The sequence below is a fragment of the Hirundo rustica genome, chromosome 4, assembly GCF_015227805.2.
Source record: "Hirundo rustica isolate bHirRus1 chromosome 4, bHirRus1.pri.v3, whole genome shotgun sequence".
Lineage (NCBI taxonomy): Eukaryota > Metazoa > Chordata > Aves > Passeriformes > Hirundinidae > Hirundo > Hirundo rustica.
Genome location: NC_053453.1, coordinates 48,170,213 through 48,197,793, shown reverse-complemented (window position 1 = coordinate 48,197,793; position 27,581 = coordinate 48,170,213). Strand labels below are relative to the sequence as shown.

At 37.0% G+C, this 27,581-nt stretch overlaps 1 protein-coding gene across 2 annotated transcripts in view; it reads left to right on the top strand.

Annotated features, from left to right (window-relative positions):
* UBN2 (ubinuclein 2) overlaps window positions 1-23,934 on the top strand; it is a 43,524-nt gene extending 19,590 nt beyond the window's left edge. For both annotated transcript variants that reach the window (XM_040062871.2, XM_040062872.2), the window contains exons 5-17: window positions 1,107-1,219; window positions 2,222-2,720; window positions 6,195-6,265; window positions 6,954-7,083; window positions 8,418-8,536; window positions 9,187-9,300; window positions 10,605-10,748; window positions 14,070-14,120; window positions 15,475-15,517; window positions 16,182-17,720; window positions 21,678-21,924; window positions 22,650-22,739; window positions 23,701-23,934. In XM_040062871.2, coding sequence (XP_039918805.1) covers window positions 1,107-1,219; window positions 2,222-2,720; window positions 6,195-6,265; window positions 6,954-7,083; window positions 8,418-8,536; window positions 9,187-9,300; window positions 10,605-10,748; window positions 14,070-14,120; window positions 15,475-15,517; window positions 16,182-17,720; window positions 21,678-21,924; window positions 22,650-22,739; window positions 23,701-23,750 — 3,210 coding nt within the window. In that variant the 3' untranslated portion in view covers window positions 23,751-23,934. The remainder of the gene's footprint in view (window positions 1-1,106; window positions 1,220-2,221; window positions 2,721-6,194; window positions 6,266-6,953; window positions 7,084-8,417; window positions 8,537-9,186; window positions 9,301-10,604; window positions 10,749-14,069; window positions 14,121-15,474; window positions 15,518-16,181; window positions 17,721-21,677; window positions 21,925-22,649; window positions 22,740-23,700) is intronic.
* Window positions 23,935-27,581: the final 3,647 nt, after the last annotated feature.

The window sequence follows — 27,581 nt, the reverse complement described above, 5'->3', positions numbered from 1 at the left end:
TTGGTAGACTTAGAATGGCTCAGAAGAAGAGTCCAGATGGAGAATGATGCATGGTACTGTTTTATTGCATTTTCTCTTTTGTGGCTCATGTACTAGCATTCAATAACTAACTCAGGTTGTCCAGTGTTGTAAGACTAAGCATCTGTTTAGGCAGCCTGGCAAGTTTTGTCCACCCATTGACAAATGAAAATTACAGATGATTCTGTAATTTTGTAAGAACTTTATTATAGATGAGACTTTAAATTCGTCTTAATGATTTTGCACAACATTTGTATGATTTGAAATTGTTCCTAATATTGAGAATAGCACTTAAACCATAATACCTGTTAAAATAAACTCAGTTTATAAGAATAGCTATGTTAAAATCATATTTACAATCTTTCCAAACAGCATGCTGTTATATAAACTTTGAGTTAGTCAATGCAGATGTAATTGCAATATTACATTCACAAGTTGCATGCCATTTTTGAGAACTTAGTGCTTCCTAGTGTCCTTTCCCTGCTCTGTAACTCTTAATTTTAAGGTTCTCGTATTGACTTTGGCTGGGATGCAGTTAACTTTCTAGCAGCTTGTATGATGCTACGGTTTTGATTTGTGACTAAAACGGTATTGATAACTACACCAGAATTTTGCCTGTTGCTGGCTAATGCTTGCACAGTCTGAAGGCTTTCTTTTTCGTGCCCTGCCCCCTCAGGTAATCCATGGATCGATAAGGGAGGGGAGGCAGGTGGTCTGTATTGACCAGCAAAAATGTTCTATACTGTGCAACTTCATAGTCAGCATTGAAAATGTGGTAGCAGAAGAAGGTAGGGGAATTCCATCTTCCAACTTATCCATTGGCCATACTGGCTGGACAGCAGTCTGCATGTACCTTAGAGTATTCATCTTACTGAAAATTCTAAATTTCATACCTGTTTAAAAATTATTAACACTTGCTGGTAACTGCAATTGCTGCTAGGAATCCATTGTACCATTTGCCTTTATACACACTGAGGTGTTTTTCCTGGCTCTGAATTGAAAAAGTATAAAGAAAACGGAATGTTTCTTGCTGTAGAAGTCCTTCAGGGTTGGAAGAATCATTGTCCTTTATTTGATCTCTTTTCCAGATAGCAAAGTTAAAAGAAAGTGAAGATCGTGGAATGAAGAAACGCAAGCGAAAAGATGAAGGGACAGAAAAGGAGACAAAACCTCGGAAAATGAAAGTTCCTAAGCAGTTGGGGTATGTTTCTTTTTCTTTATAGGGACCCTTGAATTATATTTGATTGTGTGCCACAGGAAGATCACTACACCTCTTTTGAATATTGTACTTTTAAACTGTAATTAATAGCTTACAGATTTTGTTTCAGAATTTGTCAGGGGGTTTTTATGTAACTCAATCCTATGAGCTAAATTTTTGTCCCCTGAAAATTTGAACAAGGAGTAATAAGAAAAAGCAAATCACAGAAAATAAATTGAGTCTTTTGAGTAGCATAAAGCATCATTGTCCTACCCAACATCTAAGCTAGCACTAGGAATTACATATTCTAATGAAAAATAATTTTCTTCCTATCTCTTTGTTTCTCATTTGTAAAGCTGTAAATACAGTTTAATTATTCTTCCATGTATTTCTTACTCACTTTGTGCTTTCCTGAGTTCTGAGGCTAGCATAGAAGGATTAAGGTGGTGGGGTTTTTTAATTGTCTTCTAGAAAGCCATTGTTTAGTGGATGGAAGCTGTCTTACTGTGAATATTCACAATGAATACTGAATATCACTCATTTTTATCAAGGTGACAAATTGGTGGAAAATTCAGTTTAAGTAGAATATGGATTTTGAGCGTGCATTTAAAAATTCTTAGCAATTAAAAAATTTTTTTAACATATATGCTGTACAGGCAACCTGTCATCATTCATTTGAGAGGCAAGTTTAAGTACTTTAGTATTGTAAATCTGCCGTGAGTTTTAACACTTTTGCCAACTTCACCATAATTAAATTGAGAAGTCAAAATGAAATACTCTTTGTCTTAATGTGTATAAAATGTAACAGCTCAGTTGGAGAAGGTGTAATCACATGACCACCTAAGGTTTATGGTAATTGATAAAATGGTCTGAAGATGGAAGCAGGAAGTACTTGCTTCTTCCCCCTGATAATTTTTTGACTTGTACTAAGCTTTGAGTTTTGTTGTTAAAGGTTACTAAGGCCTCAAAAGTCATGTGCTAATGCAAGATTTATTTCCTCTACAGAGTAGTGGCCTTAAATTCACATAAGTCCGAGAAGAAGAAAAAGAAATTGTATAAAGACTCGCTCTCTTTGGCTGCCATGATCCGTAAATTTCAAAAGGAGAAGGAAGCCATGAGGAAGAAGGAACCTAGTCCAAAACCTCCAGTGACTGTTGCATCCTCTTCCCCTACTAAAATTCCTTCCTCCTCTCTCAGTGCAGGAAATGATATCTCTGACTTGAATCTTAGGATCAATGATCCTGTCCTCTCCATTTTTGGTAGCACAAATGAACCTGAGCTCCTGCAAGAAACTGAAAGTGCCCTGGAGATGCTGGGAGACATTGACTTTGACAAGTTGCTTGATGGCACTTCTGATGGTAGCCCAGTCTCTGAGCTGTCAGGAGAGAATGGAAATGTCACTCAGGCAACCTACACCTCTCAGGTCATGACACCCAAGCAGGTGCCTGCCCTCCCAGAAGGTTTGCCTGTGCTACTTGAAAAGCGTATTGGAGACCTTCGAACAGTAAGTATGAATTCACTGGTAGTGAATTGCATTCAAGAATCTGAGAGAGCAAGGAAGAACAATTAGGACCTTGAGTGTCATCCCTGAGTTGCTGACTGAAACTTCAAAAAAGAAGACTTGATACTAATGGCAATCTTAATGGCTGTGTCTATACTCAGATGAAAACAGGCAGAGTTGATACAGGTCAATTATTCAAGCAGTGTTTGTTTCACAGTGGAAACAGGGTTTTCTAAATCTTCTGTGTATAACAACTTGTAATGTTCATTTATTTATGGGGTTTTCTCCATAATGGAAATACCAGTGTTACTTGAATTATTATTTGTTGGAAATGGAATGATGTTTTCTTGGTTTGGAGGAGGAGACCTGAAATATGACTGCAGCTTACAAATCCATGTATTGTTTTTTTGGCTTTAACTTGCCAGTTAAAAAAAAAAAAAAAAAAGCCACCAAAACCAGAAACCACCACCCAACTACAAAAAACAAACCAACCAACCACAAAACTGTACTTTTTCTTCTGGAAGGTTAGAATGGAATCTGAACTTCTTAAAAATGAGATGAAAGATGTTAAATTAACAAGTTATGAATATCCCAGTAAGTTACTGAAAGGGATCAGAGCTACTAAGGTATTACATACTTCTTGTTTCAGTTGTGGATGTTATCCTAAGTTGAAAAAAAATTCATTGCTTGTTCAGATTATGATATTAAAGCTTTTCCTTACTTAGAATAGAGTGCAGTTTTTCCTTATTTAGACTAAAGTGCAGCTTTTTCTTTACTCAGTAAGTTTTAAAAAAGCAGTTCAAGTTACTACCTTTTCTGAACAAGAACAACAAAAAAAATTAAACAATTGCAGAGCTTGCTTTGCTCTTACCCGTATAGAAATGTCTTGTTTTCTTATTTATTTTTAAACATACCAAGCTAAATACAGCCAAGGGATTAATATTTACTAAAGTGAAAGAGCTTCTGTCTGTCTTTCAGTATGCAGGTTAATTTTGCTGTGAATCAACAATAAGCTTCTAGCAAAAGTGCAGAATTGGATTGGGCCAAAAGTCAGGAAGTGTTAGTGACCTACCCCAAGTTATTTCATGTTGCTTCTCTGTATAACAATCCCAAAATGGTTGGGAGGCATCTTTGATTCAGTGGCTCTTGGAAAACATAACTCCTCATAGAATCATAAAATTGTTTGGGTTGGAAGGGCCCTTTAACATCATCCACTCCAATCCAGCTGCTGTGGACAGGGACACCTTCCACTAGACCAGCTGGGAACTCTCCTGTCTTCCATTTTTGATAGTGTCTTCTGAAGGTTTCTTGGCTGAGCAGAGCAAGTTTAAGGTTATACTTGTGGAACAACTAGACTGTATGCTGACTTTTAAACATTGCAACTTCCATACCTCCTGTAAATTTCAATGAGTCATCTTCTAAGAAGCACTGAAAATAAATTAATCTTGTCAAATATTTACCAGACCCTTGTAGCTTTAGAGCTCTTTAGCACAAAGGAAAGTTTTATAAAGCTGTACAAAGAATCCTGTGCTCCATGGATGGAGTATAATAGGTCAAGATTTAAAAAATAATAAGATTAGAAAGCCACTGACTAAAGGCAGTAAAATCTTCCTGACTTCCTTTGGTAGACTCATGTGTTTTAGTTCCCTGAGTAGGTTATTCTGAACTATCATGACAGAAGGCAATATTGTACACAAGCAGGAGAGTAAATAAGGGGTTTTTTTCTATTTTGAAGGTCACTGTCAAGATAATCACTCTCAAAATAAAACTCAACCATAGTTAGTAATAGTGATTAAGTTTTTGAATTTGCCAGTGTTGGTCTTTTTAAAAGCCAGCAGTGTTTTCCAGCATAATAGTATAATGCTGGAATTGCCTTTCAAGGTATACCTAGAACCAAAAAAGTCAAAGCTTTTTCCTTTTGCTTTGTATAAACCAGATGATGGTTCTAATCCTTGTGTTAATTAGACATAAAGGCACTGGGTTGAAGACCTTCTGACTTGCCTTTATGGTACCCTATCACTTGTAAGCATCTACCTTTCTAATTTTTTTAGCAGGACAAATGCTTCAGTATTTCTAAACAGATAGCACCATCTCCTCAGCAGCTGAATTTATGGTAGAAAACAATGAGTGGAATGCAGTCCTTGCAGAAACTTGAACTCCAATATCAGTGTTCATGACTGAAGCGATAAAGCATTCAGACAATGGGCTACCTTACAGCTTTGACAGAGTGTCACACTGTTTTCCTGTGCATTGTAGGGTTTGCAATTTTTAGAAAATATTTTTCTTTCAAATTTAAATGGGTCAGTTACAAAGAGCAAGAAAAGTAAGTATTTAATAGTAATAAATTAATTTAATCACATTAACACTTGCACTTATTTGAAGTTTTTAGCGATGTTGTTGCAAGTTATTTCATATATTTTTTAAGACATAATTAAAGATTCTTAATTACTTGAATATTCAGCCTCATAGCATGTTGGCTGCCTCTAATGTTTGTCAGTCACTATAATGATACCACGTTTTCCTGCTTTTCTGCATGCATATAATTTTCTAGCTTCTCTAGATATTGCTGTCTGGTCCCAATGCCAACATGTAAGATGACAGTAGGCCTCTCAAAGTGGGATTCTTTTTTCTCGACTTCTAAAATTCTGCAGGGTAGATGTACACTAGAGAAGTTCTTAGTGATTTTTGTAGAATGGTACAGGGAATTGGCTTTGTCCTATAAGCTGTCATTCTTTGTTAAAAAAAAAAATCTAAGTGATTGGAACAAAGAAGGGGATTCTGCATGGGATTTCCTGTGAGATCAGTAAAAACTTCTGATAAAAGGAAATATGTATATAAATAAGGCTGCTATCTCCCCAAGCAGACTCAGGAAGAGACAACACAAAAATAATAGAGATGCAGTCTAAAGATGGCAAGAATGCTGGACAGCAGCAGAAAAGAGGAATGAGGTATTCCTCTAGCATACATAATCCCATTGTAGAAATTGCAGTGAGGGTTTCAGAGAGCTCTAATAAAGTTGGGAATATGTAACTAGATGAGGCACATAACAGGTAGGAAAAGATGGAATAGAAATGTGTTAGTTAATGCTCTTGCCTTCTTGATCTGTCAAACAGTGCTTCTCTTTTTAAAACAGAGATAGTAGAATCTTGGGGGTGGTAAGGTGATAAAGCATCTAACTTTTTCTTAATGGTTATTCAAAAGATGAATGTGTTAACACCTGTGATCCAGGCAGATCCTAAACAGAATGATTGTCTGCCCTAGAGCAAGGTGTGTATATTTGAGTATAACAACCCTCAGTTTTTTCCAAACAGCTGAGAATAGCTTGGTTTTCTTTATTCTTTTCCAAGTAATGTTATTTGGGAAACAAGAATATGATATGGCTGTAAAAGTAAAGATACAAAAAATTGTTGATTCAAAATACTCTATGAACTTGGATGACTTTTTTTTTTTCCTTTCTTTTTTTTTTTTTCTTTTCAGGCTGCCAAGATGTTTGATGAAGAAGGCAGGAAGAAGTTTTTCACACAAGACATGAATAATATTCTTCTGGAGTAAGTGCTTATCTGTAGAACCTTCCCTTTTTGGAAAGGGGGTGAAAGGAAAAGTACAGAAGAGGAAGTATTATTGAGGTTGTTCCAACAAAGCCCTTAAAAGTCAATGAAGGTAGATCAGTCTAAGCTAGTTACTAGCTAAAGAGATTTATATATGCATACAATTCCTGTCATGCCTGTCTGTCTTTATCCAGTGTAAAATGTTCTGTAGTGCCCTGGTCCTTGACTTCATGTGTGAAATTCAAAGTTACCATTATTTGCTCTTGTCTCACACTTTTGTAACTCAAAACACCTTCAGCTTTCATGAGGGCAAATGCCAGATTTTTTCTCTGTAATCTTCAATTAAGGCTTTAATATAGGAAGTTCTGTGTTCATATTCTGAGAAGCAAAAGTAATCTCTAGAAGACTGTAACAGTCAAATTGTATCAGTTTTGATTCACAGTGGTGGGTATAAACTAAATTTGAATGCGTATTTGACATTGCTGGACAAGTACATACATGAATGGTTTCTTGCCATTGATTAGGACTTCTTCTGTTATAAAAAAAGCTTATCTGAAAATATCCCAAGCTACTATTTTTAGTATGCCTAGTTAGAATATGCTATGCTTCCAAAGCTTCCTTAGTTTTTTGTTCAGATGTCATCTCTGCGTTGGAGCGTGTCTCTGACTGTCTCCTGTTTGTTTGTCAGTATTGAGCTGCAGTTACAGGAAGTGAATCCTGCCATTCGCAATGGAGTGTACTCACACCTGGAGGCTTTTGTGCCGTGCAATAAGGACACACTGATAAAGCGCCTGAAGAAGTTACACCTCAATGTCCAGGTAAGGACAGGGAGAGGAGCTCCAGCGGGAGTTAATTACGTGATAGCGAGGAGGACTAAATGCAGCAGAGTAGAACAGTAGTCACACAGCCTCAAATCAAGAAAAGTATTTTGGATCAGTTGATAAGTTTAAAAGCTTCTTTCTATATACCTGATATTGTCACTACATTGGGGACAATTCTTTTAGGTATTTCAGAGTCTTTATTTGAGGATGAAGTGCTTTTGTCTTGAAAGCTGGGTACAGGCTATGAAGGAGTGTTTCTGCTTGTCATTACTGAGTGTTACTGTAGTCACAGGGTACATATCAAAGCAGCAGAATTAGAAAGCCACAGTAATAATGGTTGTGATAGGCTAAAAAAACCATACTTTTGGATTCACTTTTGTGTCAAGAAAAAAGGAAGGCTAGATGGATAATAGATGAGCCAGCCTGTATTATTTGTTCAAATTTCCCTTTGTGAGTAGGTCTTACAAATACTTTGTATTCTATTTTCTGATACTTTTCTTTTGAAGATTGTTTTCCTGTTGAATAGAAAAGCTATCTGTGATCTGGAATACCCTGGCCAGATTCTTTAGTAAAAATCCAGGACTAAATCTTGCAGAGGATCTGAAGATGAATGCAGAGATCTTGGTACTTGCTAATAAGGCAAACAGATTTGAATGCTATTTCTAAGCAGATAAACATAAAAGAATATTCTAGTCTTTTTCAATAAGCAATTAAAATTAATAATGTAAAGTCAGAAGATGCAGAAAGTGAATTTAAAATACATAGCAAAGTGTATATTACGTTTGAAGTTCCTAATATTTGGAGACAATTCTAAATATGTAGTCCTTACCTTTCAGATGCATAAATTTTCTATAATAACAATCTAATACTTGGATAATATAATACATATTCATTTTTTTCATTACCTAGGATATTTTTATACCACAGTTTTTGGAGACCTGATTAATAGGATGTTTATTTGCAAATGTTGAGATATTGATTGGTCAATTTATCTCACTTTTTTCCCCTAAAGTTTTTTTCCCTTCCCTATTTTAATTTAGAAGCATTACTTAAAGAGATCACACCATAATGTTTTGGGATATTTGTGACACATTTATTTGTGACTATCTTCTGTTGTTTTTGGTCTCAAGACTTACATGAGACATATGTTCATTTATATAACACTGTTGCACCTAACAGGATTCAAGTGCTGTATAGAATACGTGTGTTGCAGTCCATAAATAGTACAGGGAACATTACCATGAGAGTGATCCAGAAATTTTCATGAAGCTATCTGAAATGCTCTTTATTTTACATCTAATAGGTTTATTTTGGTGCTCCTCTTTTCACAGGATGATCGCTTGAGAGAACCATTGCAGAAGCTGAAACTGGCTGTCAGTAATGTCATGCCTGAACAGTTATGCAAGTATCAAGAGGACTGTCAGGCCCGCAATCAAGCCAAGAATGCCAAGTAGGTTATTCTGGAGGCTGTGCATGCCTATTTAGAACCCAGCTGGAAGTTTGTATCCATGTTGTTTACTTCCTTAGCTCAGAAAATCATTCAGGTCCAGTTTCAGGGTGTCTTTTTTTTTTTGACTTGTACAAAATACTTAATTTTGTGTAAGTGTTATTGTCTGACACCAGAGAGAAGTTCCATTAACTGAGTGAGATATAGCTTGATAGAAAAAATAATCTGAAGGTTTACTGGTTGATTCCTAAAATGGTGGATAAATGGAGGAGGATGGTGTATTGAGGTTATTGATATATTTTGTCCTTGTTCATTGTAATTGTTTTGGTTGTAGTTAACTAATTTTAGACTTGGAGAAGCATTAATAGTTTGATAAGTATCCTGCCACTTCCCAGTAGAGGCACTGCTTGAAGCTTATAGGGGGATCAGTGAAAGCATATATACAGTGTGTCATTTTCACTTGTCTGAGAACCATAAAGCAGTGGGGAGAGGGAGATAAACAGTTTAATCCTATAAGGTAGTATAGGAAAAATCTGAAAACAGGTCTTCAGTGGGTTATTTTTCCCCCAAACACCTAGAATGACACTCCTTTTTCAATGAAATATTTTGTCTGTGTAGTATAGCTCTAAAGAAAATAATTGTTCCAACTGTAGGTTGCAAGCAGAAGATGAACGAGAGAAAAATGGATCAGAAGAAGATGATGATGAGAAACCTGGAAAGAGGGTTGTTGGACCCAGAAAGAAGTTTCACTGGGATGACACAGTGAGGTAAGACAAAGCTACCTTTTCCACCAAGAATTTTCACTGACTTTATAATGGGATGTCCAAGAGGATATGATTGAATAAATAATTTTTCCCAGAATCACACCTTAGAGAAGTTTTGAAGACTGTTGCTGTTAAATAGGCAAACTGGAATTCTGTAATGGTGAATCACCTCCTTCTTTAACTCAAAAGGAAAAACATCCTATGTACAACCCTTTCAAGTTTCACTGCTTGCTATTCTGCAAATATATGAGAATTTTTTGACTCCAGGACTTTGAGCTTCTTTAGGCAAAGAACAGGTGTGTAAGCAGTGTTATAACTGCTTCTCACCTTTCTAGGAATGTTTTACAAAATACAAATGAGAACTAGAGATTTCTGCCACAGGACAAGTCATCAAGATTTGTGATACTGATTTAGCAAGCATCCCAATCCAAGAACATCTAGAATAATACATTAATCTTAACCCCTTCTGTTCTCTCTGAGCACAAATTCTTTGTTATTTCTCAAGAGTAGCACGGATTCTTATCTGAAATGATCAGTTACTAGAGTTTAGTTTCCTAGAACTGATTTTTCCGAAAACTGAGTTGACTATTATTTAAATAATCTAGACTTTGAAGCAAGCAGATCTTTCTAAATTAGTAATTTATCATGCAAAAGCTAAGATAATTTTAATACAAGTGTGTTTGTTTATTTATTTATTTATTTATATAACTAAAAGGGGCTGGTGGACTTTTCTCAATGAGTCTTTTTAGTATGTGAAGACAACAGGGAAGAAAGCTTAATTAAATATGTACAAGCAGTGTAGCTTGGACTGACCTGGAGGGGAGAGATACTTAACTCTGTTGCTTTTTTCATTCAAGAGGCTTTGAAACGTTGATGTTACTTAATTGTGTGCACTTTTATATTTTTAAGAACAAAAGACAAAATCCGTGTAAGAAGGAATGCTCTGTTGAAGTACTCAGTGTTGAATGGATTTCACTTCTTTTCAGACAAATGAGAGGTCACAGTGAGCAAAGAGGAGGTGTTCCAGCTATGAGAAAACCAGACAGAAAATATAAAACAAATTTCAGAATGATAGTAGGATGAAAATAAGAGCAGTAGAGTCTGTTGGAAACAGAGAAGTGACAATGGTAGACCGTACCAGTTTGTAGTGGCAATACTTGTGCAGTACAAACTTCCAAAAAACACAGGTGGGACTGAGCACTTCCTACAACTATCAGTGGACAGCAGCTTCAATTTCTTAGCTTTTTTCTGCTGAGCTTTTGAAAGGACTATATCTTTCAATATATTTATTTTGTTTCTTTTTGCAGGTCTCTGTTGTGTAATCTTGTCAAGATCAAGCTAGGATGTTATGAGCTAGAGCCAAATAGAAGTCAGTCTGCTGAAGATTACCTCAAAACCTTTATGGAAACAGAAGTGAAACCACTTTGGCCTAAAGGCTGGATGCAGGCAAGGTAAGATACCTGCTTTATATATCTGTTCATTTTGGTGTTAACGATTTCTTTGGTTTGTATTTATTCTAATATTTGACTCAACCATGTACTATTGATATTGGTTGGAACTTAGGAGTGTATTTGTGAAGCTGGAATATTTTAGAAGAACAAATGTTTTTCTAAAGTTAATTTTCTGTCTTGTTTGTAAGCCTGAGAGTGAAAAACCCCACTGTTTTCTTTGGAGAGCTGATTGCTTTTATCATCTCCTAGAGACTGAATTTACAGATGCTTCTAATGCAGCATGAAGTATGATGCTTCATTTGAGGAGAAGTATGAGGTGGGAGGATAACAGTTTGGAAAGCTCTTTATATGATATAGGAAGCGATAATGAGCTAGAAATCCGTTTTGCCTGTATGTTGGAACACTACATTATCAGACTGCTCACACAGCCTTTAAAATTATAAGCTAGAATTTTGACAGCAGTGTTCACAATAGACTTAAGGTTTTTGCTCTCTATTTCTTGTTTGCAGTTGGGATGCTCTGTTTTACAGCAGTTAAAAATACACCAATTTCTATACTTGCTTCTTATGGACATAGGAAAAAGCAACTGCAAAAGAGAGGGAGAAATAAAATGGGAGCAATAGTAAACCGTTGTGAAATACAGGTTTGGCAGAGATTTCTAATGGTCTGGAGTGAAAGAAGAAAGTATGGTTTGGCCTGAGTTCTTTCTTTCTGTAGCACTCACTGCAAAAGATATTTTCATCAAACCTCAACCGGATTGTAAAAGCTGAATGATACAACTGATCAGCTTGTTCAAGAATAACTTGACTTTAGTTTAGTCAAATCTGTATCAAGCTGTAAAAACAACTGTACTGAGATATGAACAGTCAGCGTAGAAATAGCTGGTTAAATAGTAACAGAAGGAGCAAATGAAGTTTTACACTTCCTGGCATACAGATGACTTACTTTTGTTCAATGATACAGTTTTTTGTGTAAGTATGCTAACGAGTGAGATGTTACCTGTAATGAAGATTTTGTTGTATTAGATGAGACTGAAAATCCCAGTTTAGTTTAAGAATGGGACATAGGAAGATTACTGATGATAGTGGAGAAATAGTCAAAAGATAGCGTGAGGTGATTCAAGAATACGTAGAAGTGAAGCATGTTAAAACTTTGTAATGGACAGCCATAAAACGTGTTTTTCTACTTTCCATTTGATAAGTCTGCTGAAAATTTCCATGAGCTTTTAAACTCTCCATACAATTGGCTTCAACAACAAAAGATGAAAACTAAACAAAAAAACAAAATGCTCCCCAAAGCCACCAACAGAACAAACAAACCCCAGCAGGTGACAGATCATAACTTCGACCATCAAGACTGCATTTACCAACTGGGTGGTTTTAGTACGATAATGATTTACAAGTTGTCCTGTATCTACTGGGAGGCACTTTCCTGCTTTCTGTTAAGGAAGTCATATTGTAATTTGTAGGCAAACAGTCAGGCATGAAAAGAGGAAAAGAAAGTGTTTCCTGGAGTCTGGCAGTGGTAATTCCTAATACAGCACATAATTCAGTTTCTGAATGCTCATTTTGTTGGGATGTTGGGTTAGGGATTATGCTGAAGGCTTATAATTTTTCATTTTTACATATGGCCTCAAGTGAAAAGGAGCTATATAAACTTGGAAAAAAAAGTTAGGTATTTAATGCTAAAACTGATCTGCTGACCATGTATTTTTAAAGGAATTCTTACTACTCAGAATTGTTCTACAGTACCAGAACTTTGTGGGTTCATCTTAGAAGAAAAATTTCTTGCACTTTCAGTTAACTGTAATGTACTGTAAGGAACTGTAACTGTTCCTTTATATTTCTTATAGTTTCATAAGCAAGCAAGAGATAAGGTACTGATCATAACTGGAAGTTACAGAATCAGAGGATTGTTTGTTAAGGTTGGAAGGGGCCTCATATACTGCACTGTCCTTCCTTTGTACCATGTCTGTGATTTCTGCCCTTTTATAGTACTTAAAATTTTGTCTTTAACCATGAAGGATGATGCTACAAATTACTGGGGCCTGTGATTAATTTTGAATTTTAATTTCTAATTTGAAAATATTAAGGAATAGATAAAGCACCAAGAAGGAGGTGGGGAGGGAAATATTCTGGAGAAGCTGTATCGATCAGGAGGTGGCATATTAAACAAGTAATGAGGAATGTTGGTTTTGCTTCATGATGTTCTTCATAGGCATTCAGTAGTCTCTGATGGAACAATGCAATACAGATTTGGAGGTTTAGCATGGTGAAGAAAACGTGAAAACTGAGCTGGAAATAGAATCTGAGAAGTAAGGCACTGAACTGAGAGAATGCCAGTGTTTTCTTACCAGATGACATGAGATTTTTGGATGCTCAGATTTTTTGTAATTATTACAGCTCTGCAAGTTGTATTATCAGTGGTGAAAAACTCTTGTTTGGACAGCTGTTTATTATGTGGTCAGTGTCAATGTGATGGCCTTGTTTGTAAGAAAATGTTGTGTCCTAGTTCGCCTATCTGGAAACAAGGGGACCAAGCTTTCATTGTCCATCATAGCTGCATTTGAATAGTAAGCTATTCAAATAGGATAGATACAGGTCAGCAATCATTTTCACTTTCCACTTGTCAACTCAGGAGCTGAAAACATTGAAAAAAGCACATGAAGTGTTGAGATTTGTCATACTGGCTCTTGCCATTCCTTGGCTCTGTAGTAATATGTAAGTACAGTGTAACTGATGCCAGAGAAATGATACACAATAGCCTGAAGTTTTTCTTTTACTAAACTTCCAAAAACCTTAGTAAAAGTTTTTTCAGTATTAAAAGTACTGAAGAAAACTGGAAGCAAGCTTGGCTACTGTGTTCTGACTTTTATCTTCTGTGCTTTTAAAAAAACCCCACAAGAGATGAATAATCACAAACCCAAGCCTATGATCAGTGTGTTAGACATGTAGTGTGAAGAGTTTACAATAGATTTTATATTATATTTGAAATATTTTATTAGTCTGTGAGGAGAGAGCATTCAAAGTGCATTTCTTCTGTCTAGTTGAAGGGAAGTAATATTCTCTTATGTTGATTTTTGCTTGGCTTTTTACTGAGGTATTTTTGCGCATAAACAAGAATTATTAAAATTTTTTTAGATTCTTCTGTTTATGGATGCCAAGACTTATACCATGACAGCAATGCAAAGTAATCATTAGATCCCTTGGGGACAGATTATCAAAGGCTGATTCTGAAAACCAAAGGATATTTGGGTATTTGGTCATATGCTATTTGCCACTGTAGAATCATTTTATGTTTCTTTTCTCACCACTCTTCTAGAATGCTTTTTAAAGAAAGTCGAAGTGTTCACAATCACCTCACTTCTGCTCCGTGAGTATAATAGTGACAACTGCTAAGATCTTTACATTGTGCGTAGCATCTTTTCTCATCTTCCTGCTACCTGTTTTAGACAGAGGGAAGGAAAGGGAGGTACTTTGGGATTTGTTTGAAGATATTTACAGTGATGTTTATAATATTTTTTTAATGCTTTAATTTAGGCATATAACTGTAAGGTTCTTGTGGCATTATATTTTAGCTCTCTTGTGAAGTGGCTAGATAACTCCGGGGGTTATTAATTCTTGAATTAATACCTTTTACTCAAAGCATTACACACTGCCTAAATTTTGACATTCAGCATATTAAAAGGAACGCAGACTGCTTTTTTCTTTTCCTCAAAAATATCTCTAATCACAGAATTCTGTGTATCTTAGTGGGATTTTATCTTCTTCATTTTCAGACAACACTCTGTGCCTCTCAGGAGCTGTCCACATTCAGTCAGAATTCAAATAAATTGTTAGAACTTTAAATAACACCCCAGTTGTAACTTTTGTGATAAATATGATTAACATAGGATACTTTTCTACATAACATCAAAACTGAGTCATGGTCCACCTCCAGTCAAGTCTTTTTTTAACCAGGTGTATTTCTAGCTGCTTATGAAAGGATCAAAAATTGCCTGTAAGATGTAAATCTATTGACTGCCGTTAAAGAAATAAAGTGTGAAATGCTGAACCTCTAAGCTGAAGGTGATAACTAATAATCCTTAATGCTGTCCTTACTTGCATAACTGCAGTTCGTGTACATTGCAGAAGAAATTCTGACAGTTTGCTGAATGACTTGTTGCACAAACAAATGAGATAACAACTGTTTTAACAGTTGATAAGCAACAAAACACTTTTGTGTGGGGAAGAGACAACTCTTTTTATCTGGTTTGGAAGAAGTAAGAATAGGAAGCCTCTTCCTCCTCAGGGACAAAAATGTCAATGTAAAAAGTGAAATTATATTACTCTTTTAGGAGACTTCATAGTGTAGACAAAGCTCTGCTAAGTAGACAAACTCATACCATTAAGAGGCTGAAATTAATTTATATTTTGAAGTTTCTCTAAATCAGAAAAATAAAACCAGTGGTTATATCCTGATCTATATGTCAGGTTGTATCATCAATTCAGTTGATTTTGTGATTAATTTACATAGAGATACATGACCAGAAAATGAATTGATAGTGTGCTATTTTTTCTCCCCGATATTTTAAACAATTTTTCATTTCAAGGATTTTTTTTATTAAAGCTGGACTCCTGTAGTCATCATTCTAGTTTATTGGGATATAATCAGGGTAACACTTAAAATGAAAATTACTTGCCTTTTTTTTGGTCTTCTGATGTAAAATTTATCCCTTCTGTTTTAGGACAAAGAAGAAGGTGATTCTGGCCCCTAAACCCAAAGTGAAGGTAAAAGCCTGTTAAGATATCTGAATACCCACTTAATGGTCCGATGTGACCGTTTGGTGCAACCTGTTTCTGCCTCTGATCCTGAAAAAATTTTGTAGAAGGTTTCTGTCAGGCAGTGCATATTGACTTGTTAATGCATTACTTCAGAGACACTTCTGTATAGCTTTGCCACTTTAAGCTGTCTTAGTTTTTTGAAAATTAACTATGAAGAGGTGCTAGTTCCAGTGATATTTCACGTTTTTGAATGTGTGCTTTGTGTGTTTTCAGTTTGTGTTGAATTTGGCAACACTGGAAAACATCGTGGTTGGAAGGATACCACAGTACAGAGGTCCTCATTTGACATGACCAGGTGTCGTCTTAATTCAGTAGCAGTTTTACTAAGTGATCAGATTAGCTACTTGATTCTTCACAGTATTGATTGTTCTTCACTGTATAGGACACTTCTAGTTATGTGGAGCAACAACACTAGATTTTTAATCCAAATACTGAATTAGCACACAGGGCTCCATCACCTAGATATATCATAAGTATCTTAATATGAAAATTTCAACAGTAGATCTTTGGTTTGTCAGAATTTACTGAACAAAAATATTACACTAAAGATGACCTTAAATCAATTTCAGAAAGACTATTAAACTGATGTTTCGTATCCCTTCATTTTCAGGACTCCAGTCCAAAAAAAGAACAGAAAACCTGTATGTCTTCAGTCAATTCAGGTTGTGCTACTGTACTGAGTTCCAGTGCAGCCGTGTGCACCCCAGCCAGCTCTAGCTGCACAGCAGCTCCAGAGACGATCTGCTTGGATGACTCACTGGATGAAGACCTCTCTTTCCACCCACCCTCACTGGACTCTGTTTCTGATGCTCTGGCAGTTATCAATAATGGTGCCAAGCGATCGCCTCTTGGGTCCACCATAGACACACCAACATCCAGACCTCGCCCTGGGCTGAGGGAAGAGAAACTAGCAAGCATTATGAGTAAGTTGCCTCTGGCAACTTCCAAGAAAGTAGAGCCCACTCAAACATCCCATTCATCAAGTCTTATTGCTGGCCACACAGGGCCAGTACCAAAGAAACCCCAGGACTTAGTTCACACTGGTATCTCTTCAGGCCTTATTGCTGGATCTTCAATTCAAAATCCCAAGGTTTCTTTAGAGCCTTTGCCAGCTAAACTACTTCAACAAGGACTACAGAGGTCGAGTCAGATCCAAACTGCTTCCTCCTCTTCTCAGACTCATGTTTCTTCCTCTAAAACTCAAGCAGCTATTTCCACCTCCTCTCAAAGACCCAAGGATGCTAATATCTTGGTATCATCTGCTGAGGCTCAAGGTGGTACTTCCTCAACATCACAAGTGCCAAAGGTGCACCAGCATTCAGCTGTACAACAGAAATATGTATCTCCCTTACAAGCAACTATTAGTAAATCACAGACCAATCCTGTGGTGAAATTGAGTAGCAATCCCAAACTCTCTTGCTCATCACCAGTCATCAAGGCTCAAGACAAGTCTGTAGTATATCGCCTGCCTTTGTCTAATCCCTCATCCGGAAGTGGCTCTCAAGTATCTCACCCACTGGTTTCTCGGACAACATCCAGCACCTCTACCTCTAGTAATTATTTAGCCAAGGCTATGGTGTCACAAGTTTCTTCCCAGGGTTTCAAGCCTCCCTTCTCCATGACTGCCTCTCCCAAACCTGCTGCCTCTCCCAAGCCCACTTCATCTAAGTCCTCTGTGACATCCAAGCCCAATGCATCATCTAAATTTTCATCCAAGTCCGTCTCATCCCCCAGGCCTGCAACAACACCCAGTTCTTCCAGTTCAAGTGCACTAGTTTCCCAGAGTAGTCACTCCAGCAACAACCCTCTTCATAAACAGACCAGTGGCGTAAATATCAGCAGGCAGTCTCCTACAGTGAATTTGCTGTCTTCTAATCGCACCTCAGGCCTTCAGCCTGCAAAAAACCCGCAGGCTTCTTCAAAATTGCCCAACTCTTCTCCTTCTGGAACTGTTGGTAAAAATAATATGGGTGGAGTTGGAATGAATGTACCTGCCAGCAGAGGCAGTAACCTTAACTCAAGTGGAGCTACTAGGACTAGTCTCTCTGGGGGAGCAGGAAGTGGAACACAGGGTGCTACCAAACAATTGTCAACTCCACACAGACCATCTTCTGCCTCAGGGTCTCCAGTTGTAGCAACCAGCGTGCAGGTACGCATCTAATGAGTTTACATTTGAGCCTAACATTAATGTTTATCGCATTTATTTTGTAAATGTTCTTAGAATATTTTATCTTGATCTGTAAATGTCATTAATTAATTTTTTACCTTTTTAAAGCATAATGCTGATACTGATTAAACAATTTCACACTCAAGAATATATATTTCCTGCTGTTGTGAAATGTGTGGAGCAAGTGCTCACTGTAAACTGTTTGTTGGTCTATACAGTGGAAAAGAATTCACTTTTTTCTTTCAACAGCACTAGAAAAGGTAAGCTTTGTGTGACCATATTTTCAAGGGATGTGGTATTTATTTGCATTATTTGATTTGTGTGTTCTCTCATATTTACCTACTTGTAATGGTGGTCATGTAAAGGTGTCTTCATACATTTGTTGTCAGGTTTTGTGATTAACCTCAGAAATAAAGTTCAGTTGCTTGTGGTTTAGTGTAATTCAAGACTTGTCATTGTAATTAACACTTGCAAAGGCTTTTCTTTTGTATTTGTGACTATGTATTTTATTTCATAAGATCTAGTCAAATTGAATGAGGGCATCCCATTAATATATAAATACCCTAGAAACTGAAAGCTTATACTATCACTAGAGATAAGACAAATCAAACAAAACAAATATTTTGAAAATACTGTTGTTCTGAAACATAAACCTATTATTTACCCAGAAGACAACCTGCTTTCCCAAGCTGTGTTCTTCTTACTGGCAATGCTATAATTACTGAGATGATTTGATGTTTTCCTCTCTCTAGTGCTCTCTATGGTGAAGTCATCAATACTAAAGAAAAGTTGTAAATTATATTCTTGGTGTACAGCAAATGAAAAACTTTGTATTATTCTGAACAGTGTGCATTGCTGTTGCACGGGAGCGATGTAAACTTGACTTGCGGCAATATTTTATAATCTTTTCGTTTGCCATCAAATTCTTCTTAAGGCAGCTGAATAACAGGAGGAAGATGATTTTTACAGGACACTTCTATGTTCTTTCATCCTACTGTACTGAAACAGTCAGCAGTAAAAGTTGGGCAGGCTCTGACACAGCATTCACTTACTCTGGATGCTTTGAATGGAAAAAAATCCACAGCCTGTATGCTGTGTACAGGCCACTGAGGTACCACACAGGGTCTGGAGAAGAGCTGAACCAAGTACAGTGCAGTTTGAGTACTCTGGAAGGTGCCTGGAGGAGACAAAAAAGGCTGCTGGGAATGAACTGGGAAGAGAATTGTTTCTTCCTGGTGCAGTCAGCAGAATCCAGTGGATATGATGGCTGCGATGTAGAAACAAATGTGAAATGCGTGTGGTAGTGCTTAAAGGTGATGGAGAAGGGAAGTAAGCAGTGTTGTGTTGGATGATGAGATGAATTCTGGCAAACCCTCCTGTAGTTGAAGGCAAGTAATTTTTTTGTTAGAAACACTGATCACCTGAGTAATAAAATGCATTTTGGCCGCAGTCCTACTGAAGAGCACTGAGGTGGGGGGGGGGGGGGTGGGGGGGTGCTGAATAATCAAGTAACATGAGTCTGTACTATAATACGGCAAAATAAGGTATGTTGGTATATAGAAAGGGGTAAATCAGCTAGAGGTACTGAGCAGCATATAGTACCACTAAAATAATTTTGAGACCTTCCATGTGGGTTTTTCTGACACTTCAGAAATTATTTTGATAACCTAAAAATGTTTCAGAGGAACAGTATGAAAGCAAAGAAGATACTACCATGGAATAAGGCTGTTGCTGCTGTGCACTGTGAAGCTTAATTCAAGGAAAGATTAGAATGAAATTGCCTCCCAGTTCAAGTACACTAAGAGATTTGTGATCACAGTGGTTTTTATTTAGCTATAAGGGTTAATAGCTGGCTGCTGAACTGACATCAGTTCCAGACTAGCTGTTAGGTACAATGTACTAAGAACTTAGCTACTCCTCTTTACATAAGACTGAAAGTGAATCTCCTTTCCTTTAAATCTTTAGGGCTTTAATTCCTATTTGAGATGCTATTAGAAGATGAGAATGAGACCTGCATTGCTCATTATAATATTCTGGTCTGCTTGCATTAAAGATGAAACTAGATGATTTCATGTGACAATAAAGGTGTTCTTAACTGCGAAGCTTCCAAGAAGTTTCCCTCCTTTCCACTTCTGATTGACACAATTATTTACCAGAATACAAGTTTATATCTGCTGAAGCCTCACGGAAAGTTACATCTTAAGGACACAAAGCCAAAGAGTACATGTGTGATTTCCTTAAAAAGCTCTACCTACCATTAGTTCTCTTGAGCAGAATCTGGCTTAGACTTCTAAGGATCTTAATGACTCAGATCCGTATGACCAGGATGAACCCTTTTTAGAACTATTGTACACGAGTTAAATAGAAATATCTGAACTGCAGTTCCTTTCGGACATGCTCTTGTAGCTCTTTTCTTCACTGTACTTCTCTTCCCACCTTTTTGAGTGAGTAAGCAAGATCTTAGCAGAGCACTTTGTAAAGTTTCTGTTTTCGGGCATTTTACAGATTCACAGTTGTAAAACATTACTGCATGGCTTTTATTTTGTTGCCCTTTACTAGATTGCATAGACAATGAAAAGTTGTCGGTTTTTTTGTACATAAGCTTACTGTGAAATTAGTACTTTAAAGGCAGAAGAGAATAATAGTGTGTTGATATTTTTCATTCTTTTTTTTCTACTTGTGGGATAGAGTACGTTGCAGAAGTTGGTACCTTTAAGATGACCAATATAAATACTTGCTAGGAACATCACATGTAGGTAAATGCCCTTTACAGGGCCCAGGGCTGCTGTTTTAAAATACTGTGTCTTCTCATAGAAAGCAACTGCCCTTTCTTTAGCTGCCTGCATCAGAACGTCTTAAAAACTGGTAATAAAAACTTTATCCATGCTAGGAGATTTCATCACTTTGCTTTTTCTTTCAGTTGTTACTACAGAACTTCGTGAAATGTCATTTTCATTTTAAGCTCATGTGTTCATTAAAATGGTTCTAAGTTTTGGGTTTAGTTGTGGCTTGTGAGAATGCACAGGTTTGAAATCCTGTTCCATTCTGAGTCTTAATTCAAATAACTACAATATATGAGTTGGAGTCTGATTCAAAGTGCTTTCTATACTAACTGTTTTGTAGTAGATAATTAGAGAACTGAACATTAGCATATGAAATTACTGTATATGTAGTGAAAAAAAGATTATTAAACAAGAATGAGCTGATCTAATGTTAGAGGAATTAATGCGATTTGGGAGCTGTTGTAATTAAAATGTTCTGGCTAATCTTGCATTTTTATTCTAAAATTGCAGTGAATTTAACTTCATTTTGACATTCAGAGTGGAGAGATTATTTTCCTTTGCCTTTTCCTCTGACATGTACATACACAGTTCTACATACATATGTATGTATGCATTTTACTAACATGACTTTGTAAGTTTGGGGATTCTTACATATAAATCTTAATTTTAAGAATTCATTTTTTCTCTGTGATCTTTTTGAAAATAATGTTAAGACCCAGATTTGGAAAGGGGAGAGGTATAATACTGTACTTCTGAAGAACTTCAGATCTACATTGGATAGTTTCATATTATTAATCTAATAGAAGATACTGCATTATATTGTGATTATAGACCCATTGCATAATTAGAACGGATATCAAGGAAATTACCTGTAAGGCTGATGAGAAAAACATAATAAATGTTTATTTGTACTCTTATGTCTGAATCTGCAATATAATTGTGCTTGCTTAGCCAATGAACACTGGGAAGACTTCCTAGGTGGATAAGTTGATATTCATTAATAGTTTAACACACTTCTCAACAGAGCAACACTTAACAGGGAACAGTCGATTTTTATACCCTTAAAGAATACAATTCCAATTTTTAAAAATCTTAAACTACTGCCTTTTTTTTTTTTTTTTTTTTTTTTTTTTTTTTTTTTTTTTTTTTTCCACAGTCAACAGCAGGAGCATCGTTACTGGCTAATGCCTCACCTCTGACTCTCATGGCATCACCCCTGTCTGTAACCAGTCAGAATGTGACATCTGCTCCATTAACTCCTTTTGGGATGCTGGGTGGCCTTGTTCCTGTGACTGTGCCCTTCCAGTTTCCCTTGGAGCTGCTTGGCTTTGGGACAGATGCAGCTGGAGCGACAACCACCTCGGGATCTACCTCAGCGGCTTTCCACCACAGCCTAACTCAGAGTGAGTGGAATTAATGACACTACACTATAAGGAAAGATGCATCCTTACAATGGCAATTGAATAGGGAAGCAATAAAGTCCCGAGACACTCAGCTGTGGTTCATGAAAATCCCTACAGGAGAGTAAATGGGAGTCCTTCACTGGTAAAAATTTTCTTTATATAATTTCCTAAGTGTTATAAATCACCTTTGGTAAGCTTATCTTCCTTGTCATATTCTTTAGATATGTCTAGTTTTGAACGTACTTTTTTTGGGTTAACTTCTAAAACCTTATTTTTAGAAAGGAGTATAGCTTAAAAGTCTTCAAATGTCACAGTTCAAATAAGAGACTTAATATGGTGATTCCTCAAAGTAGCCTTAAAACAGCTCTCTTATGAAGAACTGTCAACCAAGATGGCATTTACTTTCTCTGATTGCTCATAAAAAAGCTATTTATGTTCTTAAGCCATATAAAATAATAGGTCTTTCTGCCAAACAAAATTATATGAAGAGTTGCATCCCCATAGTGAGGCATGATCCTTATTCTGACTTTTGACTAACTATGTTTGAATAGGATTGTCTCTGTTGACTTATTCCAGCCATCAGAATGCTGTCAGGTATTTATTATTTGTTGTGGAGATAAGCCTGCTACTACTGCTACACTATAAAAGCAAAAACTTCTTTCACAGAGACTGCCTGTCTCCACAAGATTTATTTCTTATCTTTGCTCTTCTTTTTTTTCCTTTAGACTTACTGAAGGGTTTACAGCCAGGTGCTCAGCATGCAGCAACACTGTCTCACTCACCTCTGCCTGCTCACTTGCAGCAAGCTTACACAGGTAAAGACATGATAATTTCTTATTACTTATTTTTAAGTTAGTTTAACTTAAAGAGCAAATTTCTGCCTTAGACTGAAATATAATGTACACCAGTATTTAGTTTAGAGAAGACACAACGCAGGGACAAACTCTGGGAGCAGCTGGCAGAACTTACTCTATTGTAGCAGTATTTTTGGAACCTGAATGATTTTTTTTTTTTCCCCTACTTGTCTTCAATGTCAAGAACAAAAAAATTTCAAAAATTTCAATGCTTTACTGCAGCAATTCTAGAAACTGAAGTGTACAGATTCAACTAGTGGGGAAAAAAGCAATAGTACTTAGAACACTAACATGATTGTTTATAGTTTTTTTCTACTAAAAATTTTCATTTCCCCTTTGAAGGGGAAACTGACCTTCCAGCTAAAAGCTCTTTTCGTGTTTCTTACAAGAATATATTCCCATGTGAATGGTGGGATGGTTTCTTAACGGAATACCTGCTTCCCTTAGGAATTTTATTCTTGATAGGAATTGCATATTTTGATTGAGAAGAGAAACTTGAAGCAGAACATTTTATTTTTCTGTTTGTAGGATTTAGAGCGGGAAAGTTTTTGGAACACTTTAGGTGGTGCAGTTTAGAGTGTACACCTTTCTTTGTCACCCATAGTATGTTTTCTGGGGGTCAGGAGAAGGAATGTGAAGGGTGGCAGCAGCTTGGTGGACATCCTTCATTTGAGAGTTCTCAGTACCAAAAAAATCAGGCAGTGTTTTGGTATGAAGTTTGATGTATCAGGTTTCAACAGTGCTATTGCTAATAAATGAACTACAGAAAATATGCAAAGTCTTCCACTCGGTAAAGACAATGTACTTTTTGTTGATGCTAAAGCTGAACCTGACAAATTCCTGTCTCTCCTACTGTAAGTTACAAAAAACAAAAGATCACTCATGCGTTTATTCTTCCCTTTTGTTTCTGTCTCAATTATAGATGGAGGCCAAAGTAAAGGGGACACTAAGTTACAGCGGAAAAACCAGTGACTTCTGGACAAGCAAGGGAGCTGAAGCAGTTCTGGTTGGCTGACAGAATCTGCCCAGTTGGGAAAGTGCTTATTGTCACAGGGCTGCTGTTTCTGTCAATGTTTACATATTCTGATCCTAAGCACTGTGGTGAGAGGAAGAAGAAAAATAAAACAATACTTGATCAAAGAGAGAAGGAAAAGGAGGACTGGTCCTCCTGGTCATGCAGACTGGTCATAGTTTGATATTGCCTAAAGAAACAATATTGTTTATCTGCTCTGATTGGCTCTTAAAAGAAATTGATCGTCAAACCCACAGCAGCACCAACATTTTGTTTCTGGGTGAAGTCCAGTAAGAGTGGAAATGGTGGAAGGAGCTACAATAGGTTTCTCCATTCATTGCGTAAGGTGGAATCATCCGCTTCCTTAGTGCCCAAAGTTCCCGTTGTAAGATTATGTGGAGGTCCTGAGTGTACTATACAGTTGTGGACCAAAGGTTATGTAGAATAGAGATGGTGCTGGGATACTTTGCATTATAATTAAACCTTTAGACAAAAACAGTTTCTAATAATGGGCATTTAGCCAGCTTTAGAAGGCTGTTTGGCTTTAGGGAGCCTACAGATGTATGCAGTCTTGATAGAGAATTGTCTTCAAAAACAGATCTGGTACATCAATATGCAAGACAGACTATTTGTTTGATTTATTTTCAGGGTTGTTTTTTTTTTAGTACAAAAGTTCTTATTTAAGGGAGGAAGGGGATGGAAATTCATTTACATAAAAAGAACCCCACATTTTATTGGCCAGACTAACATTTCTTTCCCACATTTTTTAAAATCATGCTAATATTTCAGTATTCCCATTTGCTAAACTTTCTTTTACCTTGTGTTTATTTGCTACTGAAAAGATACTCTGTTCATGTCTTTCATAAACCACAACCAGTTCTTTTCTCATTCTCAGGCTTCATCTTTTATCTCATTCTTCCCAGAAGCCATGCATTACATTGATTTGCTAGTTAAAGAAAGCTGATTGTGACCAGAGTCAGATTAATACTGCTTCAGGCATTAGCCAAAGAGGAGTCGTTCAAAAGCGACCAGAGGTGCCTTCTCTTCTGGGGCTGAATGAGTTGTCTCCAGCATTTGCAGCCCCTGCTGGCTTGGGGAGTTTTGACCTGAACACTTTCTTGCAAGGTAGCACAAGACTGCAGAGCTGGCTTTGGTTTTGGTTTTTTGTTTGGGTTTTGTTTGTTTGCTTGTGTTTTATTTGTTTGTTTGGGGGGTTGTGTGGTTTGGGGGTGGGGTTTTTTTGTGTGTTTGGTTTTTTGTTGGGTTTGTTTTTTTTTTTCTTGTTTTTTTTTTGGGGGGGGTGGTTTTGGGGGGGGGTTGGTTGTTGTTTTTCTTGTTGGTGGGGTTCTTTTTTTTGTTTTTGTTGTGGTTTTTGGGGTGGGGGGTTTTTTTTGTTTTTTTTTTTTTTTCTTTGATAGCAATACATCAACCACTTCACATGTAAGATTAGGGAGCATCCAGCACGTGTTGCACTTTTGATGGTATGACAGAACTTTGCTTTTGAGTCCCCTGTGCGGTCAGATAAAAGGTGAGAATGGCAGAAACTAAAATAAGTCATAGGGAAAAGGAGCAAATAAACCAGTATGATGCCTTTCTCCTTCAACCCTGAAACATTCCTTTCACCAGAGATGCTGAAATTCTTAGTAAATAGTTTTTCTGGTAGTTTGACTTGAGATTGAACCAGACACTACTGGTTATCTCACACCTTTTAGGGAGACTTTGACCCCTGAATAGTGAATCTTCAATGGTTTTTGCTAGCTTACTTAGAGCTTGCAAGTTTCTTTTATATGTGATTTATTTTTCTTAGATCAGACAACAATTTCTTTTCTATTTAGAGCTCATTTTAATTTTATATAAATATGTATACATAAATTTAAAATAATATATATTGTGTATTTAGTATAAAAATGTTGGGTTGAGCTCAGCAATAAATGGTTTTGCACAACAGTTCTGTGAAAGACAGATTAAATTAAGATGCATTAGTTCATTAGTTTCACTCCACGGCATCTGCCAATTAAATGCTTTTTAGCTGGCGCTAATATTTTGTATGTGGTGTGTTGATCAGATAAGCTTGCCATCTCCATTGTGGTTTAGAGCTGAAACACAAACAGCTATGTAGATCCTGGCATTAATACTGCACAAATTCTTTCAAAATACCATAGACTAGAGTGCAAGCATCATCTGACATTTTTTGGAGAAAAAAATTCTCCAGGAAGGGTTGAAGGAAGCCAGTTTTGAGGCCCAACAGTTCTGGCAGGATTTTAATTTTCTCAACTGTGTCAAACCCAAGAACTTTAATGATGCATGTAGCTAAGGGAGTTGCAGCAGTGAGCCCTTGGGCAGCAATATATTTAAAGGACCCTGTCCTAAGAGAGTTCTACCTCTTCTGTGTTTTCCTCATCAAGGCATCCCATTAAAATTGTCATCTTTTGTCTTCATACTTACTGAAATTTTAGACTGGGAGACTTGGAGCCCTTTATAACTACAGCACAAATTCTCTTTCAACATTCCTTTCCTCCTGGAAGTATCTTTCATCTTCAATTGAAGAGTATCCTCTAAATTCTGAGGGTAGGAATGGTCCTGCCTCTGTGTCTTATTGAGCTTCTCGGTCTTGGGAAACAAGTAAAATAATACTTATTGTGGAAATAGATACTAGGATGATGAAAATAAAGATGACCATATATAGTTTGTGACATTAGTTCAAACAATCCCCCCCAGCAGGTAACTGTTTTCAGTCATTATGCTCCTGAGCATCTTTTGCATGAACAACATTGGGGATGGGGACCCTTTACTTGCTGTTTACTATTCTCCCTAGTTAAACCTAGCAAGGCCAAATCAAAGGAAATATTAGGGTGGCTCCCAAAGACCTTTGCAGGTAGCACAGAGACAGGATGGGAAAGATTACTGCAACATTTGATGCAAAATTAGATTAATGTTTTGCTAATTTCTGCACAGCAGCTCTTCTGAAGATGTGGCCCCCCACACACACACAGGTTTTTTCTACTTTTTAAGGGTCTTTGCTAATAAATAAACTGTAGTTGTACATACTAAATAAACCCTCAGTATTCACAAGCAATAAGAAAGCCAAGTAGAGCTGTCTTTTCCAGGCAGCAGGGCTGAACTTGGTTTGGGGACTGTATATGAGCTAATGTGCCAAGCTCTCTGAAAGCCCCAAACAAATGCAAGCAATAACTTCGAACACAGGTTTTAGGTGTTGAAACTTTCTGGGTAGTATTCCCTGCTACGTGATCCAAAGTCCCAAAAAACCACGGTAGCTATTTCAAATCATTAGAGACTCTTGCAAAGAAAAAAGGCGGACTAGATGAAAAACAGGCTGCAGAGTTTCCTGGTACCTTGGACTATAACTGCAGTGTTCTCCCATTCCAAGACACAAATGGCCTAAGTCACTTTGTCCAGCCGTCTCTGTTGATTTGAGAAACGTGTCTAAATACCGATCAACTGAGTGACAAGTGCGGATGCTGTGGGTTTCACATCTGTTTTCTGCTAATCAGAAGTAACTTTTAAGTTACTTGGGTTCTGCTTTGTGTTGTAATCTAATCAGAGTTGTCTGATGCACGGATTTCGGGGTGGGACAGGTGCTAAAAGCCTGTTCCTTCCTGCATTCCCATCACCTGACCCTTCCTCCACACTCCTTCTCCACTTGGTGCAAGAACGTTGAGGACATGAAAACAGAGAAATCTGCAACTCTCCCAAGCTGCCATCAGTTGTGTGAACCAGTAACCCTCTGGGAGTCACCTTGGACTCCAACTAACTTTATCACATTTGCTGCT